The sequence below is a fragment of the Mobula hypostoma genome, chromosome 10 (genome assembly GCF_963921235.1).
Source record: "Mobula hypostoma chromosome 10, sMobHyp1.1, whole genome shotgun sequence".
NCBI classification, from domain to species: Eukaryota; Metazoa; Chordata; class Chondrichthyes; order Myliobatiformes; family Myliobatidae; genus Mobula; species Mobula hypostoma.
The window spans coordinates 12,161,201-12,179,391 of record NC_086106.1 but is presented as its reverse complement, the minus strand read 5'-3'; the positions used below and the strand labels follow the sequence as shown (position 1 = coordinate 12,179,391).

Genomic DNA, 18,191 nt, shown 5'->3' with positions numbered 1-18,191 from the left:
GGCATCCACCACTCTCTGAGTAAAAAACACATCCCCTTGATCCAAGGGGAAATCATATTGTCAGTGTGTGACATGTCATGTCCCACGTGCCAGTTCATGACTCACTTTAGATTCACTGATCGGACACCTGAAACACAAGAGATTCTGCAGATGCTGGAAACCCGCACCCGAATTGCCGGCGGAGCTCAGCAGGTCAGGCAGAATCTACGGAGAGGATTAAAGAGTCAACATTTCAGGCCAAGAACCTTCAACAGGACTGACGAAACCTTAACTCTATTACTATCTCCACAGCTTGTGAGCGTTTTTTTTTTGCCATTTTCATTTTTCGTCTCAGGTTTCCAGCATCTGCATTTCTTTTGCTTCATTACGTTGCCTTCTATCTACAGATCTTCTTCCCTGTGAGCTAGCACGGTGGTGCTCTGGGCATGATGCCCTCAATAGAGTGAAGGTTGAGATGAGTTGGATTTGACTGAAAGGTGGGAGCTTAACTAGCCTCAGTTGTCTCTGCTCATTATGATGTCGGCATTTAAGGCGGCAATGAAGGTCCTCCATCTCTAGCCGTGTTCAGGCCTTTCTTCATTATGTTTCGGTTTTCACTACAGTCAGTCACACAAGTTCCAGGCGGAGACTTAGGAATACCATCATGCTCAGATGTAAACAGATTCTTCATCGCCGTTTCCTTAACAATTTTGTTTGGGTGGAGGACTGGTAGACCACTCTTAATCTGGCCTTTACCCTTTGGCATGGGTGACCCTACCAAGAGCCAAAGCACAAAGCCCTGACTCCAGCCAACATAGCTCTCTGGGTCATTAAGGCACGCAAGCCTCCAAACCCTACGACAAGGTTGTGGCACTCTTGGAGGGTTTACTATATATGTCCTGCTCTCGGAGGGTCACATCAGTGAACCAGAGATAACCTTCTCCCCTCTCCAAGGACTCAATACTCACCTGCTGCCCTTGACTAAACCCTCCAGTACTCGGAGTACCCAAGGTGCCGGAGTTTAGATGGGCTGCTGCCCTGCATCATCCACTTGAAATGACCTTGAAATAAAAATCCCCTTGTTCACAGAGTGCAGGGAACATTTGTAGTGTCCTGGCCAGAAGCTAGAACCATTGCACAGACAGCACCAGAGATCGAATGAAACCTAGAGCAGTGAGAGAGCGGCCCTGTTGTCTGCCGTAGGATCTGTTCCCACCATGTTGTTCCCTTGACGAGCTGCCTTGGCACTTTTCAGGATCTCCTGATGGGCTTGGTATCTATAAAATCATGCCACTCCTTAATGAGGCCACTCGGGCCATTGTATCCGTGCATATCTTTTTTTAAAAAGTCAGCCCAGTGATCACACTCCGTTTCCTCCCGAAGACCTGCAGGTTCTTCCTTTTTTTTCCAAGTGTTCACCCTGTTCCCTTTCAAACGTGTACAGTACATTGAATCGGTTTCAAGCCGTCTACTCCAGAGCTGGAAAGCTTGCAACAGGTGAGATTCTCCTCATTCTCCCTTCCAGTGCTTCTGAAATGACTTTAACACTTGTATCAAGGAGCAAACATCTCACTTGGCTCTCACGTTTGTGCAACTTCTCAAAGGGGGTACTTCCTCTTAAAACATGCGGTCCTTCAAATTTAGTAACAGAGCCTCTCCCTTAGTTACATCCTATTCCCTGGCCGGGTATAATACGATACAAGATTCAAGATTAAAGATTGTTTGATGTTATTTGCAGGTGCAAAGGAGAACAAAATTATTGTTACTCCAGATCTGATGCAGCGCAAAACAAAACACCAAAGATAAAGATCTCAATAATAAAAACACACACACACACACACACACACACACACACACACACAATAAATTTCTTACAGCATAGAAGATCGAGAGATTTGAGAGGTATACAAAATTATGAGCAGTACAGATGGGTAAATACAAGCAGGCTTTTTCCACTGACGCTGGGTGGAAAGGTGAAAGGGGGGAACTTTTTCACTCGGAGGGAGGTGAGAGTGTGGGAGTGCAAGTGGTGCATGCGAGCTCGATTTCAAAGTTTAAGAGAGGTTTGGATAGGTACATGGGTAGGGGTAAGGAGGGCTATGGTCCCGGTACAGGTGGATGGGAGTAGGTAGTTTTGGTACGGACTAGATGGGCCAAAGGGCCTGTTTCTGTGCTGTACTTTTCTACGACTCTATGTCTCTAAGTCTAAATACAGAAGCTAGCTTATATATATATATATATAGATTGATTGTATGGCCCTAGAGTGACACTGGGCTGTACTCAAGGTGACTGGCAGGAAATGATAAAAGTTATGGTGGAGTTAGTGGGTGGAGGTGTTGATCAGCCTTACTGCTTGGGGAAGATATTGTAACTGTTGTTGTGTCTGAGGGCCCTGCCATGGATGTTACCTAGCCTCCTCCCTGATGGGAGTGGGACAAACTGACCATGAGCAAGTGTGGGTGGGATCCTTCATGATGTTACTGGCCCTTTTCCAGCACCTTTCTGTTTCTGTGTCCTTGATGGCGGGTAGGCCAGTGCCAGTGTTGCACTGGGCAGTTTTTGACTTGCCTTCCTGTCCACTGTAGTGTGGTTTCTCTGTCCAGTGAAGCAGCTGAGGTTGTCCCATTAAATATATGTAAGACACAGATTGTTGTATCGTGGTGGCGTTAAGGGTTATGGGGGAAAGGCTGGTGGTTAGAGGGCTAAGTCTACAGCCAGATGAGCCATGATTTTATTCAATGGTGGAACAGGTTCACAGACAACCCACCCTGCAAAAACTCATTTCAGGGAGGTAGCACCATCAATTTGCGGGAGACTTCCGGGAGAGGTGGGATGTCTGCGATAGAGTAGCTCCTTAGCAGCCAGCCAGCTAGTTTAAATAACGTTAGCTGTGCTAATGAACGAATGACACCTGTTAAACTCACCTCAACATGTCTTTTACAGTCTTAACCCACCATGGGCAATAGAAAAGTCACTGTTGCAAACAGTGCAGCGAGCAACACTGTCATTATTTTTGACCCCTATTAGGCAGGGGTACACTTTAGTGTAGTCTGGGGTGACGTACGTTTTATATTTTTTTGGAACACTCTGCCATGGCGCGCTCTCTCTCACGCCCACTCTCTCTCGTGGTCACCCTTGCGCTCGCTCTCAAAAAAATTGATTTCCGTGATATTGTATATAATTTGCGGGCACCAGGGAGCCACTATTAGTATGCGGGAGTCTCCCGGAAGTTCCAGGAGAGGTGGGATGTCTGGGTTCAACTGAGAAGATGGCTGACTCAAGGTCCTATTTCTTCTGTTCTTGATTCTCTTCCAAAAGTGTGGTGCTCAGAAATGATTGCTCAGGTCGAAACTAATCAGTGTTTTTTTTTAATATATTAAGTCTTAACAGCTTTTGTAATCCACACTTTTGTTTGTAAAGCTTTGATTTTTCAGCACACCTCGGTACTTGCCTTGACGTGTTCAAATTCTTTTGCAGCCGCACTCCCGGCCCACTCCGATGCTGTTTCCCGGTTATAACCGTTTAATCCCACTCATCTCCCCTGGGTGCACTAACTCTGTGCCCTTTCCCAAGGATTATAAATCCAACTTCTGCGCCCCGTTCCGCGCCCATCCGGGGGACTCTCCCCTCACGGACAATGATTTGTACTTTTACAGAAAGGATCCAAAGTGAGATCGATCAGGTGATTGGGATGGAACGCACACCGTGTATCGGAGACAGAGAAAGGATGCCCTACACCAACGCAGCCATCCGCGAGATCCAGCGCTATTCCAATATTATCCCGCTCAACCTCCCCCACACCGTCACAAAAGATACAGAGTTCCGGGGATTCCTGATCCCAAAGGTAATGCTTCCAGTGTTCCTTGTAGATAGAATGATTTTTTTCTGTCACAAGTAGATCAAAGCATCCAGTGGCCCAAGTGCAGAGTGAAGAGGGTCGATAGTTCACAGACTTTAATGCGAAGAATGTTAAAGGGAAAAGAAAACAATAAACACTAGGCCAAACAGGGCCATTGTCTAAAACTCTCAAATGGAAAACGAAGCCTGCCCTGCGATTGAAAAGAATAAAACGAATACCACTAGTCTTCAGAGTCAGTTGACTCGACAATCCAATTTCTCAGGCAAGGCGGAATGCAGGCAGCGAAGCGTTGCTGTGTCCAAGGGTTGGACAAGCACTACAACGACAAGGGTGGAGTTAAATACTATCACAATGAAATAACAATTAGCTGACGCGCGCATATTCACGAGCGCAGTTGTCGCGTCTACTGTGGTGCCGAATCCGCGGTTGTGACACGGTGAGAAGCATCCTTCGTGTCAAATCAAATCAGCCTGCAGGTGTGTTGCCATGTTGCAGCTGATGCCAACATCCCGTGCTATGTATATCTCTGGATGTTGTTCCCAGAACCAAAAACAAAAATGGATAAATCTCATACAGTGCCGTGCAAACGTCTTTGGCACGTATATATAGCTAGGGTACCCAAGACTTTTGCACAGTACTGTATTTGTCAATGTGGAATCTTCTCTTCCTTTTGGAATCTTCTTTTAAATCATATTCATGACCTGCTTGTCAAGATTTGGGACCGGGAGAAGATTCCAGCTGAACTCAGGGATGCCCTGACTGTCACACTCTTCAGAAAGGGTGACAAAGCCGACTGCGGAAACCATAGAGGCATCTCCCTCCTCTCTGCTCACCCGAATTTTATGTGACCGGCTTTCACCTCTGGCAGAAGATCTCCTGCCCGAGTCTACATGGCTTCTGTCCAACCAGAGGAACATCTGACGTGATTTTTACAGCACGGCAGTCGCAGGAGAAAGCCTGGGAACAAAATCTTTATACGGCCGTCATAGACCTTGCAAAAACATTTGACTCTGTAAATCATCCTGCCCTTTGGCAGGTACTGTCCAAAATCAGGCGCCTGAAGAAATACCTCAAGATCCTGCAGCTCTTACGCAATTTTTTGAGTGCAACAGTCATCAGCAACGGCGGCTCTGAAACAGCAGCTTTCAAGGTTCAGACCGGGGTCAAACAGGGGTCCCAACTCTGTTTGCCATTTTCACTGCAACCGTTCTTCAACTCATAGGCCAAGACCTCCCACAAGGAGTCCAGATTCTCCATTGGACAGATGGAGGGCTCTTTAACCTTAACAGGTTCAAGGCAAAGAGCAAGGTGTCAACTACTTCCATCATGGAGCTCCAATATGCAGAAGACAATGCCACCTAGCCCTGTCTGAGGAGGATCTGCAGTGCATAATGGAAGCTTTTGCCAGAGAATACAAGCTCCTGGGACTTGATCTAAACATCAAGAAAACCCAAGTCCTGCACCAACCTGCTCCAGATCAAGCTCCTAAACCTCTAACCTTCCAAGTTGACAACATCCCTCTGGAGAACACTGATCATCTCCCATATCTTGGCACCTCTCTTTCTTCAAGAGCCAACATTGACCTTGAAATAAATCGCAGAACAGGCAAGGTGGAGCTTTTGCCAGGCTGAGAAAGAGGGTTTTTGAAGATCGGGATATCAAGACCAACACTGAACTTCTGGTCTATAAAAGCTATAGTCCTCCCCTCTTTGCTATGTGGAGTGGAGTCATGGACAACATACAGCAGGCACATAAAATGCCTAGAAACTTACTATCAAAAACAAGAGAAAATCTGCAGATGCTGGAAATCCAAGCAACACACACACACAAAATGCTGGAGGTCCTCAGCAGGCCAGGCAGCATTTATGGTAAAAAGTACAGTCGACATTTTGGACAGAGACCCTTCGGCAGGACACACTTTTCTCCAGAGGCGCTGCCCGGCCTGCCGAGTTCCTCCAGCATCCTGTGTGTGCAACTTAACCGTCAGAGATGCCTCCGGAAGATTCTGAGAGTTAGCTGGAAGAACAGGCGCACTAACTCCAGCATCCTGGAGGAAGCTGACATTAACTCCACAGCCACAATCGTGACCCAACGCCAATTGCGATGGGCCGGCCACGTCATCCGTGTGTCTGACTCCCGCCTCCCTAAGCCACTCCTGGTCGGCCTACTCAAGGATGCAAAGCGCACTCCCGGAGGGCAGAAAAAGCGGTTCAAAGACAATATCAGGACTCACCCGAGGAAGTGCCACGGCAGCCTGATTGGAGAAATTAGCACAGAATAGGAAAAGCTGGAGAAGCTCTGTCTAGTCATAGTTATAGTCATAGTCATACTTTACTGATCCCAAGGGAAATTGTTTTTTCGTTACAGTTGCACCAGCCGAGAATAGAATATAAATATAGCAATATAAAACCATAAATAATTAAATAGTAATACGTAAATGCCAGGAAATAAGTCCAGGACTAGCCTATTGGCTCAGGGTGTCTGACCCTCCAAGGGAGGAGTTGTAAAGTTTGATAGCCACAGGCAGGAATGACTTCCTATGACGCTCTGTGTTGCATCTCGGTGGAATGAGTCTCTGGCTGAATGTACTCCTGTGCCCAACCAGTACATTATGTAGTGGATGGGAGACATTGTCCAAGATGGCATGCAACTTAGACCGCGTCCTCTTTTCAGACACCACCGTCAGAGAGTCCAGTTCCATTCCCACAACATCACTGGCCTTACGAATGAGTTTGTTGATTCTGTTGGTGTCTGCTACCCTCAGCCTGCTGCCCCAGCTCACACCAGCAAACGTGATAGCACTGGCCACCACAGACTCGTAGAACATCCTCAGCATCGTCCGACAGATGTTAAAGGACCTCAGTCTGCTCAGGAAATAGAGACGGCTCTGACCCTTCTTGTAGACAGCCTCAGTGTTCTTTGACCAGTCCAGTTTATTGTCAATTCGTATCCCCAGGTATTCGTAATCCTCCACCATGTCCACACTGACCCCCTGGATGGAAACAGGGGTCACCGGTGCCTTAGTCCTCCTCAGGTCTACCACCAGCTCCTTAGTCTTTTTCACATTAAGCTGCAGATAATTCTGCTCACACCATGTGACAAAGTTTCCTACCGTAGCCCTGTACTCAGCCTCATCTCCCTTGCTGATGCATCCAACTATGGCAGAGTCATCAGAAAACTTCTGAAGATGACAAGACTATGAGGGGTCTGCACAGTTCGATGAATACCTCCACCGTGCCGCTGAGACTAAACGGCTTCAACGTGAGGAGAGACTGGGGAAAGGCCCAACCAGCTACATCCACCACCACCTCAAAGACCTCCACCTGCCAACACTGCAACAGGACTTGTGGATCTCAGACTGGCCTCTTCAGTCATCTCGAGACCCACAGGTGACCAGATCGACCACCAGGAGAAAAACCGTACCCGACTACGAGTGATCGCTGATGATAATGACCATGGAGCGGACAGCGAGTTTGTAAATCTGGCAGGAGCAAAGGATGTTGGGAGTGGTGAGGGTGGAGCACCAGGGGAGGGGTGTGGGACGGGTGGCAGTCAAGGAGTGCCGGGAGCGGGTGGGAGGAGGTGACGTGGGTGCAGACACACCCAGCCCTGAGACACCAGGCAAGGTCATTTGATTCCAAACAATTGGCTTACTGATCATTACAGAATGTCTCTCTGGAGCTTCCCTCTCCCTTCCCCTTTTCCCTAACTATGATTCCCCTCTCCCTGCCCCCTTCCCACTCTCAGTCCACGATAGAGACCCATATCAGAATCAGGTTTATCATCACTCACATGGGTCATGAAATTTGATTTTTCTTTTGCAGCAGCAGTACTGTGCAAAAGTCTTTGATACCCTAGCTACTGAATATTTAAGTGCCTAAAGCTTTTGCATAGTACTGTAAGGTCACTTGTACAGTCAGATAGAAATGGTGACGTCCCCAGTGTAATAAATCGGGAGGGAGATGCCTCAAATGCATATGTGACCTTCAGCAGATCCAATATTACAGCATCAACTACAGGGGGTGGCTGGCTTAGCGGGTACAAAGTTGAGACAACTGTTGTATCATTGCAAGCCCCAAAGCAAGACCTTTCTTAACTTCTGACCCCCTTTTTTCAGGGAATGATTGTGATCCCTCTGCTCGCGTCCCTTTTGCACGATCCCTGTTGCTGGGAGACTCCGGAATCCTTCAACGTGAATCACTTTCTGGACGAGAGGGAACAACTGAAGCACAAGGAAGCCTTCCTGCCGTTCTCAATAGGTTTGACCAAAGCTTACTTCTTCAATGCGTAGCCTTCCCTATTTATATTTTGTTGAAATGGCTGAAAGGCATGAGCCGGATTCAATCCTGATCTCTGTTGCTTGCTACTTGGTATTGCTCTGACCTCTCTAATGATACAGTACGGTGCAAACACCTTAGCCACCCTGGCTACGCTTATGTGCCGAAGACTTTTCCATGCTGATAAGTTGGTCCTCTACTATTATAATCCCAACACTGCCCCTGAGGAGCTTGGACACTCTCCCCCGTGACTGCGTGGGTTTCCTCCGGGTGCTCTGGTTTCCTCCCACAGTCCAAAGACATACCGGTTGGTAGCTTAATTGTAAGTTGTCCCGTGATTTACTAGGGTTAAGTTGGGGTGTCGCTGGGCGGCGAGGCTCAAAGGGGCAGAAGGGACTATTCCACGCTGTATCTCAATCAATCAATCAGTAAGTATGAAAAACACAATATCTGTACAGAAACTAACCTATAACACACAAGCAGCTAAGGCGTCGGTCTAGTGACCTGAAGGTCGTGAGTTCGAGCCTCAGCTGAGGCAGCGTGTTGTGTCCTTGAGCAAGGCACTTAACCACATATTGCTCTGCGACGACACCGGTGCCAAGCTGTATGGGTCCTAATGCCCTTCCCTTGGACAACATCAGTGTCGTGGAGAGGGGAGACTTGCAGCATGGGCAACTGCCAGTCTTCCATACAACCTTGCCCAGGCCTGCGCCCTGGAAACCTTCCAAGGCGCAAATCCATGGCCTCGCGAGACTAATGGATGCCTATATATACATAATGTAATATACATGGACTGATTGTGAGTACATAAAGTGACACCAGGTGATGTGGATGCAGTGGTGGTGGGGTGGGTTAACGGGTGGAGCTGTTGGTCAGCCTGACAGCTTGGGGGTCGGTAACCGTCCCTGAGTCTGGTGGTCCTGGCGCGGGTGCCTCCTCCCTGATAGGAGCGGGACAAACAGTCCACAAGCAGGGCGGGGGGGAGACCCTTCATGATGTTACTGGCCTTCAATTCCAGCACCTCTCTGTATGTGTGCCCTTGATGGCGGGCATGCTGGCACTGGTGAAGCGTTGGGCAGTTTTAACCACCCGTTGCAGAGCCCCCCCTGTCTGCCGCGGGGCAGTTTCCGCACCACACAGAAATGCAGCAGCACGAGAGAGGTGTGGGGCAGGGAAGGAGTGCCGGGGCAGGGAGGCGGCGCAGGTGCAGACACACCCAGCCCTGAGACGCCAGCCAAGGTCACTTGATTCCAAACATTTGGTTTAATGATCATTACAGAATGTCTCTCTGGTGCTTCTCGCTCCCTCCCCTCTCCCTTCCCCTTTTCCGAACCGTGATTCCCCTCTCCCTGCCCCCTTCCCACTTAAAGTCCACAACAGAGACCCATATCAGAATCAGGTTTATCATCACTGACATACATCATGAAATTTGTTTCTTTTGTGACAGCAGTACAGTGCAATACATAAAATTACCACAGTACTGTGCAAAACTCTTGGACAGCCTAGCTCTATAAATATATGTGTGTGTGCGTGCCTAAGACTTTTGCACTGTATATATTAAATATTTAGAAGATATATGTTTAACCTACACTACATCAGTTATATAGCTCGAACACACTGTGTAACTGGGTGCTATCTGAGGCTCCACCTTGTTTTTAGCTTTTTGTTTGTTCTTTGGTATAAGTGTTAAAGTTTATCTAGCAAAATAAGAACGTTTAGTTTTCACAGCGAGAAAGAACTTTAACACTTAATAGCAAAGAGCAAACATCTCTCAGCTCTCACACTTACTCAGCTTCTTAAAGGGATACTTCCTGAGGAACTGAAACACAGCTAAACCTCATGCGATGTGCCACATTTTGAAACTTGCTTTCAATCGGTTCAACCCATAGACAGGCAGGGCAGTTTAAAATGCCATCTATCTCTCTCTCTCTCACACACACACACACACACAACAAGAAGGCTTCTCAAAACTTCCAACTTTTAGAATACTGGAAGTGACTGAAATTAAGCAGTTCTTTTAACGAGGGGCACGGGTGTTAAATTGGTATCAGCAATGTGTTAAATTGGATCTGCAAATTTGCTGATGATACAAAGATTGGAGGTGTAGTAGACAGTGAGGAAGGTTTTCAGAGCCTGCAGAGGGACTTGGACCAGCTGGAAAAATGGGCTGAAAAATGGCAGATGGAGTTTAACACAGACAAGTGTGAGGTATTGCATGTTGGAAGAGCAAACCAAGGTAGAACATACAAGGTTAATGGTAAGGCACTGAGGAGTGCAGTAGAACAGAGGGATCTGGGAATACAGATACAAAATTCCCTAAAAGTGGCGTTACAGGTAGATAGGGTCGTAAAGAGAGCTTTTGGTACATTGGCCTTTATTAATCAAAGTATTGAGTATAAGAGCTGGAATGTTATGATGAGGTTGTATAAGGCATTGGTGAGGCCAAATCTGGAGTATTGTGTTCAGTTTTGGTCACCAAATTACAGGAAGGATATAAATAAGGTTGAAAGAGTGCAGAGAAGGTTTACAAGGATGTTGCCAGGACTTGAGAAACTCAGTTACAGAGAAAGGTTGAATAGGTTAGGACTTTATTCCCTGGAGTGTAGAAGAATGAGGGGAGATTTGATAGAGGTATATAAAATTATGATGGGTATAGATAGAGTGAATGCAAGCAGGCTTTTTCCACTGAGGCAAGGGGAGAAAAAAACCAGAGGACATGGGTTAAGGGTGAGGGGGGAAAGGTTTAAAGGGAACATTAGGGGGGGCTTCTTCACACAGAGAGTGGTGGGAGTATGGAATGAGCTGCCAGACGAGGTGGTAAATGCGGGTTCTTTTTTAACATTGGACAGATACATGGATGGGAGGTGTATGGAGGGATATGGTCCGTGTGCAGGTCAGTGGGACGAGGCAGAAAATGGTTTGGCACAGCCAAGAAGGGCCAAAAGGCCTGTTTCTGTGCTGTAGTTTTTCTATGGTTTTCTATGGTTCTATGGGTGAAAGGCCGCAAAGCCCCTCTAACAGGTTTCCCTTCAGGGAATTCCGGGACTCTGACCTTTGGCAGGCACCCACATCTTAGTGTGGCACTAGAGACAAGCATTCAACCATGATCATCTGAGCCAGTCCCCATTTCCCCACATTTGGTCCATTTCCTTCTAAACCAGGGGTTCCCGCCCCTTTTTATACCATGGATCAATACCATGAAGCAGGGGGTCCGTGGACTCCCAGATTGGGAAACCCTGCTCTATCCATGTACAATATCCAAAATATCTTTTAACTGTTGTTATTGTACCTGCCCCAACCACTTCCTCTGGCAGCTCATTCCTCTACATGAAGAAATTGCCCCTGAGATCTTTTTAAAATGGTCTTAAACCTATGACGTCTAGTTTTATTTCTTTATTTATTGAGATGCAGTGCAGAATAGGTCTTTCAGCCCCCCAAGCCATGCCGTCCAGCAACCACTAATTTAACTCGAGCCTAATCGTGGGAGTATTTACGACAACTTCTTTGGACTGTGGGGGGAAACCGGAGCACCCGGACGAACCCCTTGCAGTCACGGGGAGAACGTACAAAAGTCTTTGATTCCCCTTCTCTGGGGAAAAAGACCATGGGCATTAACCGCAAACAACAGGAATTCTGCAGATGCTGGAAATTCAAGCAACACACATCAAAGTTGCTGGTGAACGCAGCAGGCCAGGCAGCATCTCTAGGAGGCTCTGACGAAGGGTCTCGGCCCGAAACGTCGACTGTACCTCTTCCTAGAGATGCTGCCTAGCCTGCTGCGTTCACCAGCAACTTTGATGGGCATTAACCCTTTCTTTGCCCCTCATGATTTTGTACACCTCCAAGAAATGAAGTCCAGTGGTTCTCTATATCTCTGGCCCATGGCCCATCATAAATATGTGACAAGAAAGCGGATGCTGGAATTCCAAAGCAACACACGCAAAATGCTGGGGGAATTCAGCATCCATGGAAACAGTCAACGTTTTGGGCCAAGACTTTTCCTCAGGACTGGAAAAGAAGGAGAGAAGTCAAGGTAGAATGGTGGGAGGAGGGGGAAGGAGGCTAGCTAGAAGGTGATAGTTGATCCCAAGTGGGAGGGAAAAGTAAAGGGCTGGAGAAGAAGAAATCTGATAGGAGAGGAGAATGGACTATGGGAGAAAGGGAAGGACCCAGGGGGAGTGATAGCCAGGTAAGAAGATGTAAGAGACTAGAGTGGGGAACAGAGGAAGAGTGGAGGGGGAGGGAAAAAAATTACTGGAAGGAGAAATCAATGTTCATGCAATCAGGTTGGAGACTACCCAGACGGAATATAAGGTGTCGCTCCTCCGCCCTTGGCACAAGAGGAGATCATGAACCAACAGGAATGGGAATTGGAATTTTGTTTGGCCAGAGGGAAGCTGCGCACCTGGCAGGTGGAACAGAGGAAGGGCTTTGTTGTAAATGGTCTTTGTACTTCTATCAGCTTAATGACAGTACAACCAGTACTGTAGATAATACACTGGGCGCGGCCTCACCAGGATCTCATGCAAGTGTGCAGTTCACTGTACAGAAACGTAACTGCTACTTTATAACTGTGAAACGCTTGCCGCTGTAGCATCCAGGAAATTATATACTCAGGGCTCTGGATCTTTGTATATATATATCCCTGATCCCTTATTTTCCTATGACATAGAAAAAGAATGTTTGGCCCATTGAACCTACGCTCACTGGTTACTCTGTTAGGTACACCTGTACACCTGCTCGTTAACAAACATACCTAATCATGTGGCAGTTACTCAATGCATAAACGCAGTACTGTAAAGCGTTGTGCTAACCATGTGATGCACTATCAATTACTCCGAAAGACTGGAAGTAGAGTAAATACTGAAACAGTAAATCGACCAACGTCCATGCTGAGTATCTGCCCTAGACTGAGAGGAGGAGCAATGACACAGTCGCCTTTATTCAGGGGACTGTGGGAGGAGCCACAGGAGCAGTCAGCAGAGGGGTGAGTCCAGGCATCCAGACAGGTAACCCAGTTACAAACTATATACATGGTTTACCACACCATGACAGCTTTCCAACCTGGGGTCCATGGATTTTTGCATCAGTCTTCACTGAGGAAGACAGCAGGATACCGGACACTCAAGGGTGGCAGGGAAGAGAAGTGTGCGCAGTCACAATTACGACAGAGAAAGTACTCAGGAAGCTGAATAGGCTAAAGGTCGATAAATCTCCTGGACCAGATGGAATGCACCCTCGTGTTCTGAAGGAAGTAGCTGTGGAGATTGCGGAGGCATTAGCGATGATCTTTCAAAAGTCGATAGATTCTGGCATGGTTCCGGAAGACTGGAAGATTGCAAATGTCACTCCGCTATTTAAGAAGGGGGCAAGGAAGCAAAAAGGAAATTATAGACCTGTTAGCTTGACGTCGGTGGTTGGGAAGTTGTTGGAGTCGATTGTCAAGGATGAGGTTACAGAGTACCTGGAGGCATATGACAAGATAGGCAGAACTCAGCATGGATTCCTTAAAGGAAAATCCTGCCTGACAAACCTATTACAATTTTTTGAGGAAATCACCAGTAGGCTAGACAAGGGAGATGCAGTGGATGTTGTATATTTGGATTTTCAGAAGGCCTTTGACAAGGTGCCACACATGAGGCTACTTAACAAGATAAGAGCCCATGGAATTACAGGAAAGTTACATACGTGGATAGAGTGTTGGCTGATTGGCAGGAAACAGAGAGTGAGAATAAAGGGATTCTATTCTGGTTGGCTGCCGGTTACCAGTGGTGTTCCACAGGGATCAGTGTTGGGGCCGCTTCTTTTTACATTGTACATCAACGATCTGGATTATGGAATAGATGGCTTTGTGGCTAAGTTTGCTGACGATATGAAGATAGGTGGAGGGGCCGGTAGTGCTGAGGAAACGGAGAGTCTGCAGAGAGACTTGGATAGATTGGAAGAATGGGCAGAGAAGTGGCAAATGAAGTACAATGTTGGAAAGTGTATGGTTATGCACTTTGGCAGAAAAAATAAACGGGCAGACTATTATTTAAATGAGGAAAGAATTCAAAGTTCTGAGATGCAACGGGACTTGGGAGTCCTCGTACAGGATTCCCTTAAAGTTAACCTCCAGGTTGAGTCAGTAGTGAAGAAGGCGAATGCAATGTTGGCATTCATTTCTAGAGGAATAGAGTATAGGAGCAGGGATGTGATGTTGAGGCTCTATAAGGCGCTGGTGAGACCTCACTTGGAGTATTGTGGACAGTTTTGGTCTCCTTATTTAAGAAAGGATGTGCTGACGTTGGAGAGGGTACAGAGAAGATTCACGAAAATGATTCCGGGAATGAGAGGGTTAACATATGAGGAACGTTTGTCCGCTCCTGGACTGTATTCCTTGGAGTTTAGAAGAATGAGGGGAGACCTCATAGAAACATTTCGAATGTTAAAAGGCATGGACAGAGTGGATGTGGCAAAGTTGTTTCCCATGATGGGGGAGTCTAGTACGAGAGGGCATGACTTCAGGATTGAAGGGCGCCTTTTCAGAACAGAAATGCAAAGAAATTTTTTTAGTCAGAGGGTGGTGAATCTATGGAATTTGTTGCCACGGGCAGCAGTGGAGGCCAAGTCATTGGGCGTATTTAAGGCAGAGATTGATAGGTATCTGAGTAGCCAGGGCATTAAAGGTTATGGTGAGAAGGCGGGGCAGTGGGACTAAATAGGATAAATGGATCAGCTCATGATAAAATGGCGGAGCAGACTCGATGGGCCGAATGGCCTACTTCTGCTCCTTTGTCTTATGGTCTTATGGACCCCTTGCTTAATGGTATTGGTCCATGGCCTAAAAAGGCTTGGGAACCCCTAGTTTAGGGGGATATGAGCCAAGCATGGTCACATGGCACGAGGGTATATGGGAATCTTGTTCAGCACGGACCAGTTCGTCTGAAGGGCCAATTAACGTGATATATGACGTTAATTGCCTCAGGTAGACCATTAATTCTTACCTCGTTACTGTTAGCCTCTTCCGATCTATTAGCCCTCGGACTAATAGGTCCTGGATAACCAAGCTGACTTCCCAATGTACTACTGTCACCGCGTGAGCCTGAGAGATGCTCTGTTCCTCGTGCTGGTCTGGTTCCAGACTGGTGTTATGTTTCTTTCAGGGAGTTAACCACAACTGATGACCTCCCCCCCGCCCCCAGAATAATTTCTGGTTCAGAATCCTGTCATCAATCAGTGCCAGAGAGTCACACCCTGGACATCACCTGTTCCAACTCCTTCCTTCTGGTAGGCGCTTTAGATCACTGTATGCCAGGACAAATAGGCACAAGAACAATTTCTTTCCGTATGCCATCAGTCTTATGAACACTTGAATTTAAGTCTATTATAAACCAAGTCCACCTGTACATACACAGGTATACCTCATTGTGTATAGTTCACGATTATTTGCACTATGGTTTTGTTTGCTTTTTGATTCTGTACAGCGAGAGCTCAGGGAAACTGGCGTCAAATTCCCTATCTGTGTCCACATACTTGGCGATAATAAAGGATTCTAATTCTGATTAATCCATTAACAACCCCTCTGATTAAAGTAAACAAATATACACACACACATACGCATTCTTTTTCTCTCTCTCCTTTTTCTCCCTCTGTCCCTCTCACTATACCCCTTGCCCATCCTCTGGGTTTTCCCCCCCTCCCCCTTTTCCTTCTCCCTGGTCCTCCTGTCCCATGATCCTCTCGTATCCCCTTTGCCAATCACCTGTCCAGCTCTTGGCTCCATCCCTCCCCCTCCTGTCTTCTCCTATCATTTTGGATCTCCCCCTCCCCCTCCAACTTTCAAATCCCTTACTCACTCTTCCTTCAGTTAGTCCTGACGAAGGGTCTCGGCCTGAAACGTCGACTGCACCTCTTCCTATAGATGCTGCTTGGCCTGCTGCGTTCACCAGCAACTTTGATGTGTGTTGCTTGAATTTCCAGCATCTGCAGAATTCCTCGTGTTTAAGCATTCTTACGAGAGGGGGAGTTTTTGAAGGGATGTGAGGGGAGACGCTTTCACGTGGATGGTGGAGTGGGTATAGTAAAAGTAAAATTTATTATCAGAGTACATACATGTCAATGCTGAGATTCATTCCCCAGTGGGCATACTGAGCAAATCCATGGAATAGTAACTGTAACAGGATCAATGAAAGATCAACCAGAGTGCGGAAGCCAACAAACTTTGCAAATGCAAATATAAATAAATAGTCCTGAGCTGTCATGGAATAGTGCTAACCACTACGGTATAACGCCTCACCTACCGCACTGTACTGGTATCTGGAATGTCTCTCTGGCTGGTATGTGAACGAATGTTATTCCACCCTATCACAGCCCACGCGACAATAATGAACCAGTACATCTGTCAGCGCCCTGCAGTTAGTGTAAAACTATGCACTGCAGGTAGCAGTGCGTCTTGGCAAAGGAGTGGCCTCAGACTCAGTGGGTGTGGCAGATGTGGTCATGGGAGTGGAAACAGCCTTGGGGTGGCTGAAAGATGAGGACATCACAGCTTGGGACTCCCTCACCACCATGATTTTGTGCACGAGCTTAACATTACCAAAGTCCAAAGTCTTTAAGTAACATAAAATTTGACCGGTGGGTTCTGATTTCTCACTGAGTTGTCTGTGTGTGCGTTTTGCAGGGAACCGAATGTGTATCGGTGAGGAGGTGGCCCAGACGCAGCTCTTCATCTTCCTAACCACCCTGCTGCAAAACTTCACCGTCCGCTCCCCGCTGGAACCGTCTGCCATCAACGTCAACCCCTTGTCGAGCGGCTTTTCAACGCTACATCACCCCTACCAGTTGTACTGTGTTCCTCGCGGGCCGGTCAGAAGGCCAGGCAGGGAGTGACGCTCGGACACATTCCAACCGGGTGAAACCTTCTGTAAAATCTCAGTGTGCGGCAAAAAAAAAATACTGAAGATGCTGGGAACACTCAGTGGCTCAGGCACAGACTATCTCTGGACTCTGGGCAGGTCACAGGGAATTGAAAGATAGCAAATGTCACACTTATTCACAGCCCATTCCACCGCTGGTGGATGTTTAGGGCAGCAATGAAGTTCCTCCATCTCTGGTGGTGTTCAGGGCTTCCTTCATCGTGTCAGCAGCATCCTCTCCGTTTTCACTACTGTCAGTCATGCAAGTCCCGGGTGGAGACTCAGGAATACTGTCACACTCAGGTGTAGAAGGATTCTTCATTGCTGTTTCCTTAGCAACTTTGTTTCACCAGTCAGGGTTGTTAGCCCTGAGATAAACCCCCCAAACCTAGAGGAGGGGGTGGACCACGCTTGGTCTGACCTCTACCCTTTGACCTGTTTGGCATGGGTGACCCGACCAAGAGCCAAAGCATAAAAAAGCCCTGGCCCCAGCCAACGTAGCTCTCCGACAATCCTCGGAGAGATCCTGGCCTCCATCCACCCTACTACAGACACACCCTGCCTCTCCTTAATCCCCGCCTCTCCTGCAACATAAAACAAGATTTTATTTTTCCCGGCTTTAACAGTTCCGATGAAAGGTCGTCAGTCAGAAATGTTTCTCCACCTGCTGAGAGTTTCCAGCATTTTCTGTTTTTAGTTCATATTTTCAGCAGCTGCATTATTTTGTTATTTGTTTATTGTATATTGATCTGTCTAGATATGTATTTTATTGGCTATTTTTGAGATGTAAATATTAAAATACACCTCTGTCTTTGGTTATGTACGTAAGACCCTTTGGAATTAAATTTGAAGAGGACAATCATTAAATCAAAACCCAATTTTTTAAGACTCCTTTTTGCATGTTCGTTTACTGTCATAGAACACCACAGCACAGAAACAGGCCCTTCGGCCCATCTAGTCTCAACCTAGTCCCATCGACCTGCCCCACCGGATCATAGCCCTCCCAACCAAACTTCTCTTAAAAGTTGAAAACAAACCCGCATCCACCACTTCCGCTGGCAGCTCGTTCCACACTCTCACCACCCTCAGAGTGAAGCAGTTCCCCCTCACGTTCCCCTTAAATATTTCACCCTTCACCCTTAACCTATGACCTCTAGTTCTAGTCTCACCCAACCTCAG

The 18,191-nt window shown here is 47.1% G+C and overlaps 1 protein-coding gene across 1 annotated transcript in view; it reads left to right on the top strand.

Annotated features, from left to right (window-relative positions):
- Positions 1–17,890, top strand: part of LOC134352660 (cytochrome P450 2B4-like) — a 60,763-nt gene extending 42,873 nt beyond the window's left edge. Inside the window, exons 7-9 of the mRNA XM_063060004.1 lie at positions 3,636–3,823; positions 7,956–8,097; positions 16,778–17,890. Of these exons, the coding sequence (XP_062916074.1) occupies positions 3,636–3,823; positions 7,956–8,097; positions 16,778–16,986 (539 nt within the window). The 3' untranslated portion in view covers positions 16,987–17,890. The remainder of the gene's footprint in view (positions 1–3,635; positions 3,824–7,955; positions 8,098–16,777) is intronic.
- Positions 17,891–18,191: the final 301 nt, after the last annotated feature.